At 40.0% G+C, this 13,569-nt stretch overlaps 1 protein-coding gene across 1 annotated transcript; it reads right to left on the reverse strand.

Moving 5' to 3' along the window:
* Positions 1-2,511: 2,511 nt before the first annotated feature.
* FOXC1 (forkhead box C1) lies at positions 2,512-4,835 on the reverse strand. Its single transcript, XM_089686124.1, has one exon. The coding sequence runs from the start codon at positions 4,505-4,507 to the stop codon at positions 3,020-3,022; it is 1,488 nt and encodes a 495-aa protein (XP_089542250.1). The 5' UTR covers positions 4,508-4,835; the 3' UTR covers positions 2,512-3,019.
* Between the last annotated feature and the right edge of the window lie 8,734 nt (positions 4,836-13,569).

Raw genomic sequence — 13,569 nt, forward strand, 5'->3', positions numbered from 1 at the left:
GTGTTAGCCATATCATACATTGCCCACACTTTGCTTGTAACATATTATATATATATATATATATATATATATAATATGTTACAATGTGTGTGTGTGTATATATATATATATATATATATATATATACACACACACACACACACACACTCAGTTCAGTTGTTATCTCATATGTTTCTATATTATGCCATGAAAATATTAGCACTAATCTGATGTTCCGTTTATTATATTTATTATTTGTTGTAAATGCAGTACTAAGAAATAGGTGAATTTTCTGTTGGTCTGATTTACTAAAGGAGTTAAGAACCATCACAAGATATATTCACATTATTAAATAATTCGAAGATAAAACAATTAAACAAAAATGTGCTTATTTATTATATGACTGGATGATTTAAATAAATCTTCACTTCCTGAGTAAATCAATCAATCTATCTATCTATCTATCTATCTATCTATCTATCTATCTATCTATCTATCTATCTATCTATCTATCTATCAAGCATTAATGATGTTCATTATTATTATGTTTTATCGGCAGGGAATAATCAGCTCATAACCGCTGATTTTTCTAGAATCTATTCTGTCCAGTGTTAATTAAATAGGAATTTTGTCACTTTTGCTAAGAAAAGAATAAACCTTATTTCGGCCCTTTAGGAACATGCAGAACAATCTAACATTACATTCTCCATGTTGGTTAGAAAACAGAGGATCTTGCGTAAAAGCAGCTGCATAGATGTCCTACAGTAAAGTCTCCGAAATTAACAAATCTATATTGGAAGCAAGGCACAGAACACAAGTTTAATTTTGATTCCATTGTAAGGTATGAAAGATTGTTCGGGACAGACTCATGAGCCAGCGGTGTCACCATTTGCCCACTGGTCACAATGCCAAATATCCCCGAATCCCAGTCTTCCCAATATCTTCCCATGTCCAGTCAGTCCCAGCTGCAATACCCTCTCCATAATCTGTAGGACTTTCATTCACTGTTAAAAATGTTAAAATAGTTATACCATAGAAGTAAAGATAAACCTTTCTAAGAAACACCTTAGACGTCAGAAAATAAAAGGCTTGATTTTACAGACCTACATGTAAACGCCATAAATGTATATCAAAACATTAAAAAGTCTGGCTCATAATGTAGAGATTTGAATAAGAATTGAGGCCTAAATAAATATCCAATATGTATTATTATCATCATGATGATGATTACTGTTATCGTGATGATGATTAATATTACAATAATGATGATGATTATTATTATTATTATTATTAATAATATCATAATCATATTTATTATTATTTCAGCCAATGAACGTGTGGCTTTTTTAACCTGTGTAACTATTTTGTTATTTTATGTTAATAATTGAACGCCTTATTTAAACAATTCTATTTTTTTTCTCCATGCATGAAAATAGCACCGGTCCTGCAAACAGTAAATACACGTAACATATTAAAACGTATTTTGCGTTAAAAATATATTTGATCTCAGTATAGAGCTTATCGCTAGAACAGACTTTCCTCCTTTAACAAGCGGCTATTTATGAGCAATAACCATTAAAGATCGACTGTGACAACGAGCCATAACAATTACTCTAAAGTGCCCCCTTCTAGATAAAGCAGCCTGATTACTCCCAGCTTTATCAGCCGAGGCCTAGCTGTCTGTAATCTGTTCATCATCTTTCACATACTGATTGACAGGGCGGATCACTGGAAGCTAATGAATTGATTGCAGTTCCTGATCTATCAGTACAAGAGGAGGGGATGTACACTGCCTCGGGTTTGTACCTTGTAAATTAAGGTAAGAGATAGCTGGAATATCCGATCTGACAAGAAGTAGACAAGGGCTGGAGTCCTCTAGTAAATGTATCATCACGTACACCTACTTCAAACAATGAGCACACAGATTTTCACACAATAACAGGGGATACTTGTATCTTTTTATCACATTCCTCCCCCTACCAGCTATAAATAACATTAGAGTGTGTGGAGGATTGCTCAACTCATATATCATTGTTATCACACTGATATCGAAATTAAATTATAATTTATATATGGATATTTTATATATATATATATATATATATATATATATATATATATATTAGATAATTAAATTGATATGAGATGTAGATATCCAATTTCCAATTAGCCTTCAAATCAATTGCATAATAATAACACAACTCATGCATTATTTAAACATGGTGATAACTAATTGCTAATTGTATTGCAACTTTAACATACTAATAAAAAAAAAACTTTTTAGAGAAATAAGAAAAGTAATAATATAATTAAGAGATCACTTTCCCTCCACCATACAATTAGTGCAAATAAAAGATAAAATTAAAAGATCAAAATAATTAAGAATATAATTAATAGATCACCTTTCCTTCACCAAACAATTCGTGGAAATAAAAAAACAATAATAATAAAATATAATCATCATAATAATAAAGATTATATTATTAAATGCACTGCATTAACGATGTTACTTTTAAAAATTAGCAGACGTCGTTATCGTTCAATCCGATTGGTCATTTATTAGGAAACAAACAATACTACTATGCCTTCAAAATATTTTCAACAGAAAAAAAATAAAAACAAACCGATAAAATAAATGGGGGTACATTTCCCTTTTTTTTGTAATGAAAACACAAGTGTTCAAACAAAGCTGTTAGACAACACTGTCTGGTTTGGTCCTCATTCTCCATGTACACTTCTTTTAAAAAATAAATTACTATATTGCAATTTACATCTTAGAACAAGTTCATAAAAAGCTGGCCTTATATATATATGCTCTTTTAACATATGAAAATAGGATACCTTACAAAATGGGATCTCTCAGAACAATGGGGGAACTTGCGTGTAGTTTGTAAAAATTCTAACACTGAACCCTGAACATTCTGAGTCTTTGTACAAAGCTAGGTTTGATTTTTATTTGGATGGAAGTTTTGGAGATTTTTTTTACTCACTAACAATGTGTCTAATGAGCAATGGATAGAAGTTTGGGGCTAGGTTGGGGTCAGAACTTGCTGCAGTCATAGACAAAGGCCCCTGATGTGCGGTACAGGGACTGGCTGGAAGGAAAGGACATCTGACAGCTGCTATTACCATTCACTGGGGAGCTGTTTAAACCAATTCTCTGTGATTCGAACATCTCTCGCACAGAGTGGAAGTTCTGCTGCTGTCCTGGGTAGGTGGCCCCAGTTAGGTGGCCCAGATCCCCCGACTGATTCAAGTACCATGAGGGGAGCCTGCCTTGGTGTGGATGGTCCTGTCCAGTGCTCAGGCTGCCATGGCTGAGAGCAGAGGTGGTGGTGGTGGTGATGGAATAATCAGGTAATGTCTCTTCCACTGTAGTCGCTGCCGGGGTGTTGGTGGGGGTCAAGTGACCAGACCTGTCCCCTGAATATAGACTCATGGCTTGCATGTTACAATGATAGGTCCCTGTGGAGCCTGCAGCACTGGTGCTCTGGCTGCAAGGTGAGCTGTAGATAGAGCCCTGGCCTGGAGAATAGCTTAGTGAGAGAGAAGGGGCGATCCCTGTCCTGGAAGAGGCGATCAGACTGGTGGCTAGTTCTCCAGAACCTTGGGGAGATCCTCTAAGGGAGGTCATGATGTTGTCCACACTGAAGCCCTGGTTGTGGTGCTGTTGGTGAGGGTGGTGGGACTCTTCCAGGCTCAAGGACCTGCTGGACGGGATGCTGTGCGGGCTACCACTGGACATACTGCTGCTGTCAGGGCTCTCTATCTTAGGCACCGCACTGAGGGCAGGTGACATGGCCTGGGGAGGAGAAGAGGTCCCATTCTCGGTCTTTATATCCTGGATCCTGATTGGCTGGTTGCTGCTGTCTTGCTCCCCTTGACTTGGCTGAGCCTGCCGCTGGGACTGCTGCTGGCCAGAAGGTGCCTGGGTGCCATGATGTTCCTTCAGGAGTCGCTCCTTCTCATCTTTGGCCCCATCTTTGACCACATCTTTTTTCTTGAACCTTCTCCTCCTCCTCAGGAAGCTGCCATTCTCAAACATGTTGTAGGAGTCTGGGTCCAAAGTCCAGTAACTGCCCTTGCCTGGTTTCTTGTCGTCCCTGGGCACCTTGACAAAGCACTCATTGAGGGACAGGTTATGTCTGATGCTGTTCTGCCAGCCTTGCTTGTTGTCCCTGTAGAAGGGGAACCTCTCCATGATGAACTGATAGATGCCATTCAGGGTGATCTTCTTGTCTGGGGCGTTCTGGATGGCCATGGTGATCAGGGCGATGTAACTGTAGGGGGGCTTCACCATGTCCTTCGGCTGAGGTTGGGGGGTGTAGGGCCCATAGGCTCTGGCCATGCCAGCCTGGTACTGTTCATGAGCCGGGTGGGAGTACATGCTCATTGGGGCAGGCATGCCAGTGTAGCCCCCGCCAGCGGCCGCCGCAGCAGCAGCTGCTCTGTAGTAGCCTTGCTCCGCTCCCAGATACGGCACGACACCCAGGGAGTTGGGGCTGGACACCGAGTACCGCGCCTGCATGGTGGGCCGAGCACGCCAGCCTCCCTCCTATTGATCGGGCTGAGCTGTCAGCAGGCGATCTCTAGCATTCAGGATCCGCACCGATCAGTCCCGACACCGACATCCACACACACGGTACACTCCTGATCCTGCCGGGCCCACAGCACTGCGGACAGCTCAACTCATAGAGTCACACACCGACCGATCTCCACTCCACAGCCGATCCCTCTCCTCCTCCTCAGCGTCCGGACCCCAGTGATCGCAGTCCCGGTGTGTGGGGCGGGGAGCCGGGCAGAGGCGCTTACTCTCTCCTCCCTGGCTGGGGCAGCATTGGGAAAACTTCGCAACTTTGGAGCATCCGTCAGCAGGCAGGGACTTTTTTACAGAGCCCTTCTAGCCCCACCCACTCCAGCACAGCCCTCCAATCGGAGAGCGGAGCTCGTCCTGTGAATGGAAAAAACACAGACAGCTTCCACATACACCGGGGGCCAGGCAGCAGCAGCGAGAGCTGGATTGTACGCACTGACCACACACCCTGCTTCACTCTCATGGCTCCACACAGCACCCCACTGACCCCACATACAGCACCCCACTGACCCCCACACACAGCACCCCACTGACCCCACATACAGCACCCCACTGACCCCCACACACAGCACTCCACTGACCCCCACACACAGCATCCCACTGACCCCCACACACAGCACCCCACTGACCCCACATACAGCACCCCACTGACCCCCACATACAGCACCCCACACACACAGCACCCCACTGACCCCAACATACAACACCCCACACACAGCACCCCACTGACCCCACATACAGGACCCCACACACAGCACCCCACTGACCCCCACACACAGTATCCCACATACAACACCCCACAAATGCAGCAACCCACTGACCCCTTTCCCAATACCCCATTGACCCCCACATACTCCAGCTCCAGGGCCGGTTGGGAGAGAACAGTCATCACTGCAAATACCTTACTAGGGTCACTACTTCACTTCCATGGAACACATCACATGTCATCTTTACATTTGATGGCAGTCATTACAATTTATAAAATATGGAAAAGTAGTTAATGCACAATTTCCTGCCCATCACAATAGTGATCGCTTTCATTCCCCCTCTACATACACACACACACACCATATATTTGTATACATATAATCTTTTTCTAATATATATATATATATATATATATATATATATAAATAATCTCTATACAATATATATAATCTCACGTTCTCTCTATATAAAATATAAAAAGAGATTTTAAATATACAGAGAGATTATATATATATATCTTTCTCTATGTATACATACTTTCTCTTGCTCTCTATATATGTAATACTCAATCTCTCTCTCTCTCTCTCGCCATAATATTCTCTCTCTGTATATGTAATACTCAATCTCTCTCTCCATAATATTCTCTCTCTATATATGTAATAATCTCTCTCTATCTCTATCTCCATAATATTCTCTCTCTGTATATGTAAAATCTCTTTCTATATTCTATAGAGACAGAGCTGTATGGGAATATGTATGCATAAGGTGATATCAGCCATGTTCCTGGTGCTCATAGTTATGCCTGGTTCTTCCATCTACCACCCATTCCAGAGATGATTGCGGTTTGGGTTTTCAGTCTTCGCCAATAAGCCCACACGAAGGTGAGGATATTTAGGTGAGAAGTTGTGGTTCTTATAACTCAAGTATAAAAAAAATAGTCAATAACCTTTGAAAAAAAAATCCCCCACCCGCTATACCGTAACAGAAGGCTGGATGACCAAGCCTAGAGAAGGGCCACCACCATCCATGCATTGACAGGAGACTGACATGTCCTAGAGCTGACTGCACTCATCACAAGCCAACACCAAACTGCACTTCAATGGCTTTATGTGCTAACAATCCTCTCCTCGCATTGATGAATGGCGATCGCCGGCAATACATTAGCCATTTGCTCTATGAATTAGGAACTAGCCATGCACCGTATATGCATAAGAGATGATAGTATTCACATGGAGGGTCACCAAGCTGAAGGCTTCATGACCATATGACCAGTGGTCCCCAACTGTGCAAGTGATCAGAAATTCATTAATACTTTCATCACCAGCAATGAATGTGTGGGTGCCCTCATAGCCTGCTTTTAGAAAATCTAATTAAACCAATTATAGCTGAGTGGGAAAAGTATTGGACACTTGCTAAACTGTTTTGTATATCATAGTTTTGACACCTAAAGAAAGGCTGCTTTGTAGAGATGGTGGTGTCAAGGAACTGTTGGCCTCATTAAAGTCTATTCCGCTCTATTCTCACCTGCCTGTTACTGGCTGAAAATCAAAGCAAGGAAAGTGTGTGTAGCACCTTGTGTGGGGTCACTGGTGTGGGCCACATGTGGTCACGAGAGGGTTAAGGTGAAGGGTCCACAAAGCTCTGGCTGGATGTATTCTACAAATGTTTGTTTGTCTTCAGACCTCTTCCCAACACATAAAAATCTGACACCTGTTAAGACAGCAGTGCTAAATACCCTTAAAGGGTTTGAAATTCCTCTGCTTTGGGAACTCTCTATTATCTTACATGTCCTAGGACATCACCAGGACTTATGCCAATGTAGAAATATTCCCATCAGCCAAATACAGCAGACATTGGTGGGAAGACTTCATTTGGTGGTACCACTTAATTATTCTCCAAAGTCACATCTAATATAAAAGTATACCTAAAATAACATTCTCTCCTCCCAAATAAAAGAATTAGAATATTGTACCTGTCATGACTCTTTTATTGGTGAGTGTCATTTTTTAGTACATTTATACCACATCCAATGTTATATAATTTATTACTGTACGGTAAACCAAATGTCAGAAGAAGGGAAAAATCTAATGAAGCCTCTCCCCAAACACAATCCGGCTACTAAAGGAAATTCCACATCATTTTCTCTAGAAATAATTCATTTCAAAGTTTATTTAGAAACAATAGTATAATAATATTATTAGGCGATATTATTAGGCGATGTGATGTTACATTGTTATTTTTTTAGGTTGTCAATAGTTGATCCGTTTTCACAACTCAAAAAAGAAAAAAAAGAAACGATGAAAGGCTTATTTGTAAAATAATTTAACGTTAGACGATATAGATATATAGCACCAAGTGCAACGTCATTCGTGTATTTCTGAATATATATATAACTGTTTGTGTATGTATGTTAGGCTAGTGGTTGATACAGGTGAAAGAAAAGTTTTCTCTCCAGATTTTCCTTCCCAGAGACCTGCAGATGAACTTTTATTTGCCAGCCTGAGGCTGTTTATACTGAGCTAGATATCCACTTTTCACTCTGCTACCCCCTCTCTTAATAAACAGGCGGCTTACTCAGCCGCATTACCTCAGTCCTTGCTGTTCTCCTGGCCAGGCTGGGAACAAGTAGAGTCAAGGCAGAGGGGAGGTATGAGACCTCTGTGACTGCAAATCCGGCTCCAGACATTTCACCCCATGCACTAATATATAGAATGGAAACAGTAACAATACGGGGAAACCAAGACTTCTATGTACCTCTACAAACGCTACTGCCAATGACATTCAGTGTATTGGTTAGTGTGCAATTTGATTAAAATATACATAAACAGGAATGGCCTAGCATTTTTGTTTCATTTACATGACATAGTAAACAAGAGTGTTATATGAAAATCAGACTTTTTTATTTTTTTGGATGATGATAATAATAATAATATTACTTCTAATAATGATAATACTAATGATACTACTACCGGTAATTATATTAATATTATCATTATTATTAATAATAACAATAATTTTATAGTGATACTACTACTATTACTACTATTAATAATAATAATTTTAATAATAATTATAATATTGATAATTTACTACTACTACTACTACTACTACTATAATTTTCAACAGTAATAGCAATAATAATAATTTTTTATAAAGATACTGCCAGTACTACCACCACCACCACCACTACTACTACTACTAAAAATAATAATAACAAAAACGATACTACTACTACTATTATTATTATTAATAATAATAATTCCAATATTGATAATTCAGTACTACTACTACTATTACTACATCTATTATTAACAGTAACAGCAATAATACTCATTATTACAATGAGTACCACCACCACTACTATTACTACTAATAATAAAAATGATACTACTACTACAATAATAATAACAATAATGATAATAATAGTTTTATAATGATATTACTACTACTGCTACCACTAATAATATTTTTAATAGTAATTCTAATAATGATAATTAAATACTACTATTAACAGTAACAGTAATAATAATACTTTTCTTTTAATGATACTGTCAGTACTACCGCTACTATTACTACTACTATTATTAATAATGATACTGCTACTAGAAATAATAATAATAATCATATTTAAAGTTCTGCTAACAATCTTGATGAAACCTATAAAACCTGACCAGACTGTGTTATTGATGACTATTTTTTTTTCACAGCTAAACTGTAAAATAGGAAATATCAAAAGAAATGTGAACTAGCAGAACAAGGATTCCTTTCTTTAGCATGAATACAACAGACTGGTTTCCAACAAATCCGATCCTAGATTATTTTTGTTATCTCTCAAATCTAATAGAATATAATAATTTCAGCCATGCCCATAGTTTCCATGCATTCTACTTGTCAGCTTTAGTTTAGCATTGTGGCAGGGTGGATGAAGGTTACTTGGGGTGACAATCAATTCCTGTAGTTTCATATAATGTCCATCAGACAGACCCCCTGGTTGTATTTCAGTGGCCGGGGAGGAGCAGAATGTGGTCCTGTGTTGTCGCTCACATGTGGCACAGATTTGTGGCCATGGACTGGATGCTTAGTCGAGTTTCTATCATCAGGAAGACAGCATACAATTTATCTGTCCCCATGAAGATACAACGAATGTGGCAGGGCTGATCGGGAAGATGAATGTATGCCTGTCACCTGTCTAGTCTGTGTACATATTTGTTTAGATTACACCGATGCTCTTTTCATCTAAGCACCAAATAATAAAATCCATCCGTTGAATAAAATCGTGCTGTTTTCATTAGGTTGGGCTGTGGGTGGTGAGGGTTCCCCCTGAACACAGTATATAAGGGGAAAGACTTGTGCGATCTGTTTTTTTCATAAGGTAGCAGGTTTTATTTGTTTAAATGTAACGAAATACTGCGATTATTTACATGGTCCTGATACCATTTTCTTTTATTGTAGTTTTATATGATTAAAAACAATGATGGAATGAAGTAGAACATGACTGTCATCATCTACGGTAATACCTGTGTGCTCAGTGACATCTGACAGCACACCCAGAGCTAGGATGCCTCTAAATACTATGGACAGTCATGACGTCATATGCTATGTTGTGACATCAATGAGTCCCACACTTCCCTAATGGTCTTTCCTTATTTTTCCCTTACAGGTGACACTTCTGTAAGATCCATGGCAATTTGTTCCTGGTAATCCCATGCAGGGAAATACATGATCTAAACAACTCGCTGCCTTTCAGGAGTGATGCTTTGCAGACGGATAATTATTCTAATCCGGTAAATGATTGTAATTACAATGTAGTGCCCTAATAGCAGAGAATGAAGGATTCCCCTCCTCCTCGGTGTGTGTTTGTGTGTCATTTGTAGTTTATTGTCAGCCTGTCATCTTCATTTGTTAGAATACACAGTAATCGGCGATCAGTAGTAGGCGCTATGATCTCCTCGTCCATGGTGACATTGGCACAGGCAGTGAAGGTTTCTCCGACAGCTGATCGGTAATATAATGTCGGGGAGGTTTGGTATTGGATGGAAAGTGCTGACGCCTGCTGCATTTCTGGGGCTTTGCTCACAACGAGCAGGAGCCACCTGTCTGCTCTGAGCTGGCCTAGAAACGCGGGGCTAGGGCGCCCTCTGCTGCCCACATGTCTCTACTATGTTGAAGAATGGGCAGCTTTATACAATCCACTGTTTAGTATACTGTACAGTGTTACAGTGTGGGGCATCTCATCTAAGAACTCCGGGACATGGGGACATTTATAATCAGCACTTTCTAAAACTCTCTTCACACTAGCATCATTGTTTACCATTCCCCTTAAAAAACGATCTGAGGGAATCACTTTTTTTGGAGGATGGTGAAAGGTTTGCAGGCATTCATTGGGCAATACTGGTACTCACCAACAGAGACAGGACAAGGCCATGCAGCATCCAGGGCAAAAATGGAAAACTGAACCCCCCTACCAGACGGATTCCCCAGTATAGCGTCCCCTTTTACATCAGGTTTTTCCAGTAAAGTCCCCTTTACATCAGATATCTTCAGTAGAGTTCCCTTTACATCAGGTGCCCCAGTAGAGTCCACTTTTACATCAGGTGCCCCAGTAGAGTCCACTTTTACATCAGGTATCTTCAGTAGAGTTCCCATTACATCAGGTGCCCCGGTAGAGTCCACTTTTACATCAGGTGCCCCAGTAGAGTCCACTTTTACATCAGGTATCTTCAGTAGAGTTCACTTTACATCAGGTGCCCCAGTAGAGTCCACTTTTACATCAGGTGCCCCAGTAGAGTCCACTTTTACATCAGGTACCCCAGTAGAGTCCACTTTTACATCAGGTACCCCAGTAGAGTCCACTTTTACAGCAGGAATCTTCAGTACTGTTTCCATTACATCAGGTGCCCCAGTAGAGTCCACTTTTACATCAGGAATCTTCAGTACTGTTTCCATTACATCAGGTGCCCCAGTAGAGTCCACTTTTACATCAGGTGCCCCAGTAGAGTCCACTTTTACATCAGGTGCCCCAGTAGAGTCCACTTTTACATCAGGTGCCCCAGTAGAGTCCACTTTTACATCAGGTATCTTCAGTAGAGTTCCCTTTACATCAGGTGCCCCAGTAGAGTCCACTTTTACATCAGGTGTCTCCATGCTTCTGAGTTGTCCCCCCCCCTCCTTTCCCCTTGTACTGGCAGATCAGTACTCACAGCGTCTCTTTTCTCTCTCTAGTCATGTGACATGTCACATGACAGGGGTAGAGAGGAAGAAGGACAAAGTCTGCCCTCATTCCTCAGTAGCATTGCACTGAGACTGTGGACAGCTCTCTGTCTCAGCAAAGGCTATTTTCGGCCCCATACAGGCTGGATGGAGGAGAAAGCAGAATCTTCTTCCAGCAGCAGCTATTTGCTGCTGCTCCTTCTGACAGGAGTGACACTGCAGTCACCCCTTTCAGTAAGGAGTGGGATGCGTAGCCAACTCTATAGGCACTCTAAGCACAAAAATGTAAATTCTAATATAATCCTCAAAACAGAAAGGTTAAAAATTCACTTGTGTGTACCAAACACCTTAACAAAGATATTACCTTGTAAACCTAGCAGTCACTGTGCTTCATATAGCCTGTGCAGGCAGTGGAGCTGTGGGAGGGACCCATAAGGCTCCACCCACTGAAGGTTGCCTGCAGAAAGTTAAATGAGGGGGTGGACATAAGACTAGTCACCCTGCACAAGGAGAGAGCAGCAGTGACCAGTAATTTATTACAGGCAAACTGTCACACTGGTTTACTGCACAGATCCGGAGGAAGTACATAAAGATAGAAGACAAAGATTATGACATTTAAACACTGAAGATACATCTACGTTGGATTCAACACTATGGACTTCCTATACCTTTACATAGAAGAAGTCTTTGGCCAATATTCAGTTTGACTTTTTCTGCCATAGGTGCAGCTAAGTGAAAACGCAGAACGTTTTTTTGTTTTTATTTATTGATTTTATTTTCATGATTGACGTGTTCAATGCCTACCTTTTCATGATCCAATTGATCTAAATAAAATACTTGCATCCACTATTTATAGTGAATATTTACTCCGCATTGGATTCATAATATACCGTCTTTTTTGGCAGGTATGCTCATCAGCTGCTAACTTTTTCTTATAAGCTTTTTGGTTTAGAATCCCCACCTCAATTATGCTGAGTTGGGGAAATGCTTTTTGATGGGTGGATACACCCCTATTTATGGCACCTTTTCTTTTTTGTAGAAGTACATAAAGCACACCAAGATTCAAGTGAGAATTCACATCTCTTGTATTTAGACAATATCTGCTTATCCTAAAGTTCAGGTTTAAGAACTCCCATTTTGCAGTATGTACGTATGATTTAATATTTGATAAAACCCTGAACAATTACGATAAATGTGTACTAGGAAGCAGATGTAGTCCATGAACACATTAAAAGTACCCCCTAGTGACAGTACACATACCTCTGATTGAGAATCCAAGTTCTAGACTGAAGCAAATATTGAAGCAGAACTCCAGCCAAAAATAACAGAATAAAAATGAACAGCACATAAAAAGATAAAATACCAAAACCAACCTTCACTGCAATATTAAGCTTCAATCTATAGATTCAGTACTTTTTGTTCAACTAGATGGCCTCAGTTTGATGGCTAGTGTCATTCTCCCTACTTCCTCTGAGTCTCGATTGTCCAGATTCCTGGACCGGCCCACAATCTGTGACTGGACAGTTAAAGGAGAAGAGGTACATTGATGAGCGCATCTCTCTGTCACACTGCTTTCTCCTTCTATCAGCATGCCTCTTGCAGCACATGAACTGATTAGCTACCACTTCTTCCCCACACATTTCATCGACTGCAGGTCAAATTCAGCTACTTACACAGTTTTTATTTAAATTACATTTAGTGATTTATTAATTACAGAGCTATATTATGTCTTTGATATCAGCCTAAAGTCAAGCTTTAATACTTACATTCGTATTGGTATATTATCCGTAAAACAATATTCACAAATAGGCAATATACTGCAAATGATCTAGATCAGCGTTATTAAATTCTGGTTCTAAAGGTCCCCTAATGTATATATTTTTTTGATAATTTTTTTCCTTTGTATCATGCAATATATGCATAATTTTGTATCACATCGGAAACTGACCAAAAAATCCCCTTGATGGGCTGTTTCAATTTATCTGATTCACACATCTTTCTATCTTTGTATAGTCCTGTTCACCCATAAGGTATGATTTGTAGCTTATTTTTACTTGAAAATATTCTAACCAGTTTTT

Source organism: Staurois parvus, unplaced genomic scaffold, assembly GCF_062004578.1.
Source record: "Staurois parvus isolate SC_StPar_1 unplaced genomic scaffold, SC_StPar_1.0 ptg000391l, whole genome shotgun sequence".
NCBI lineage: Eukaryota > Metazoa > Chordata > Amphibia > Anura > Ranidae > Staurois > Staurois parvus.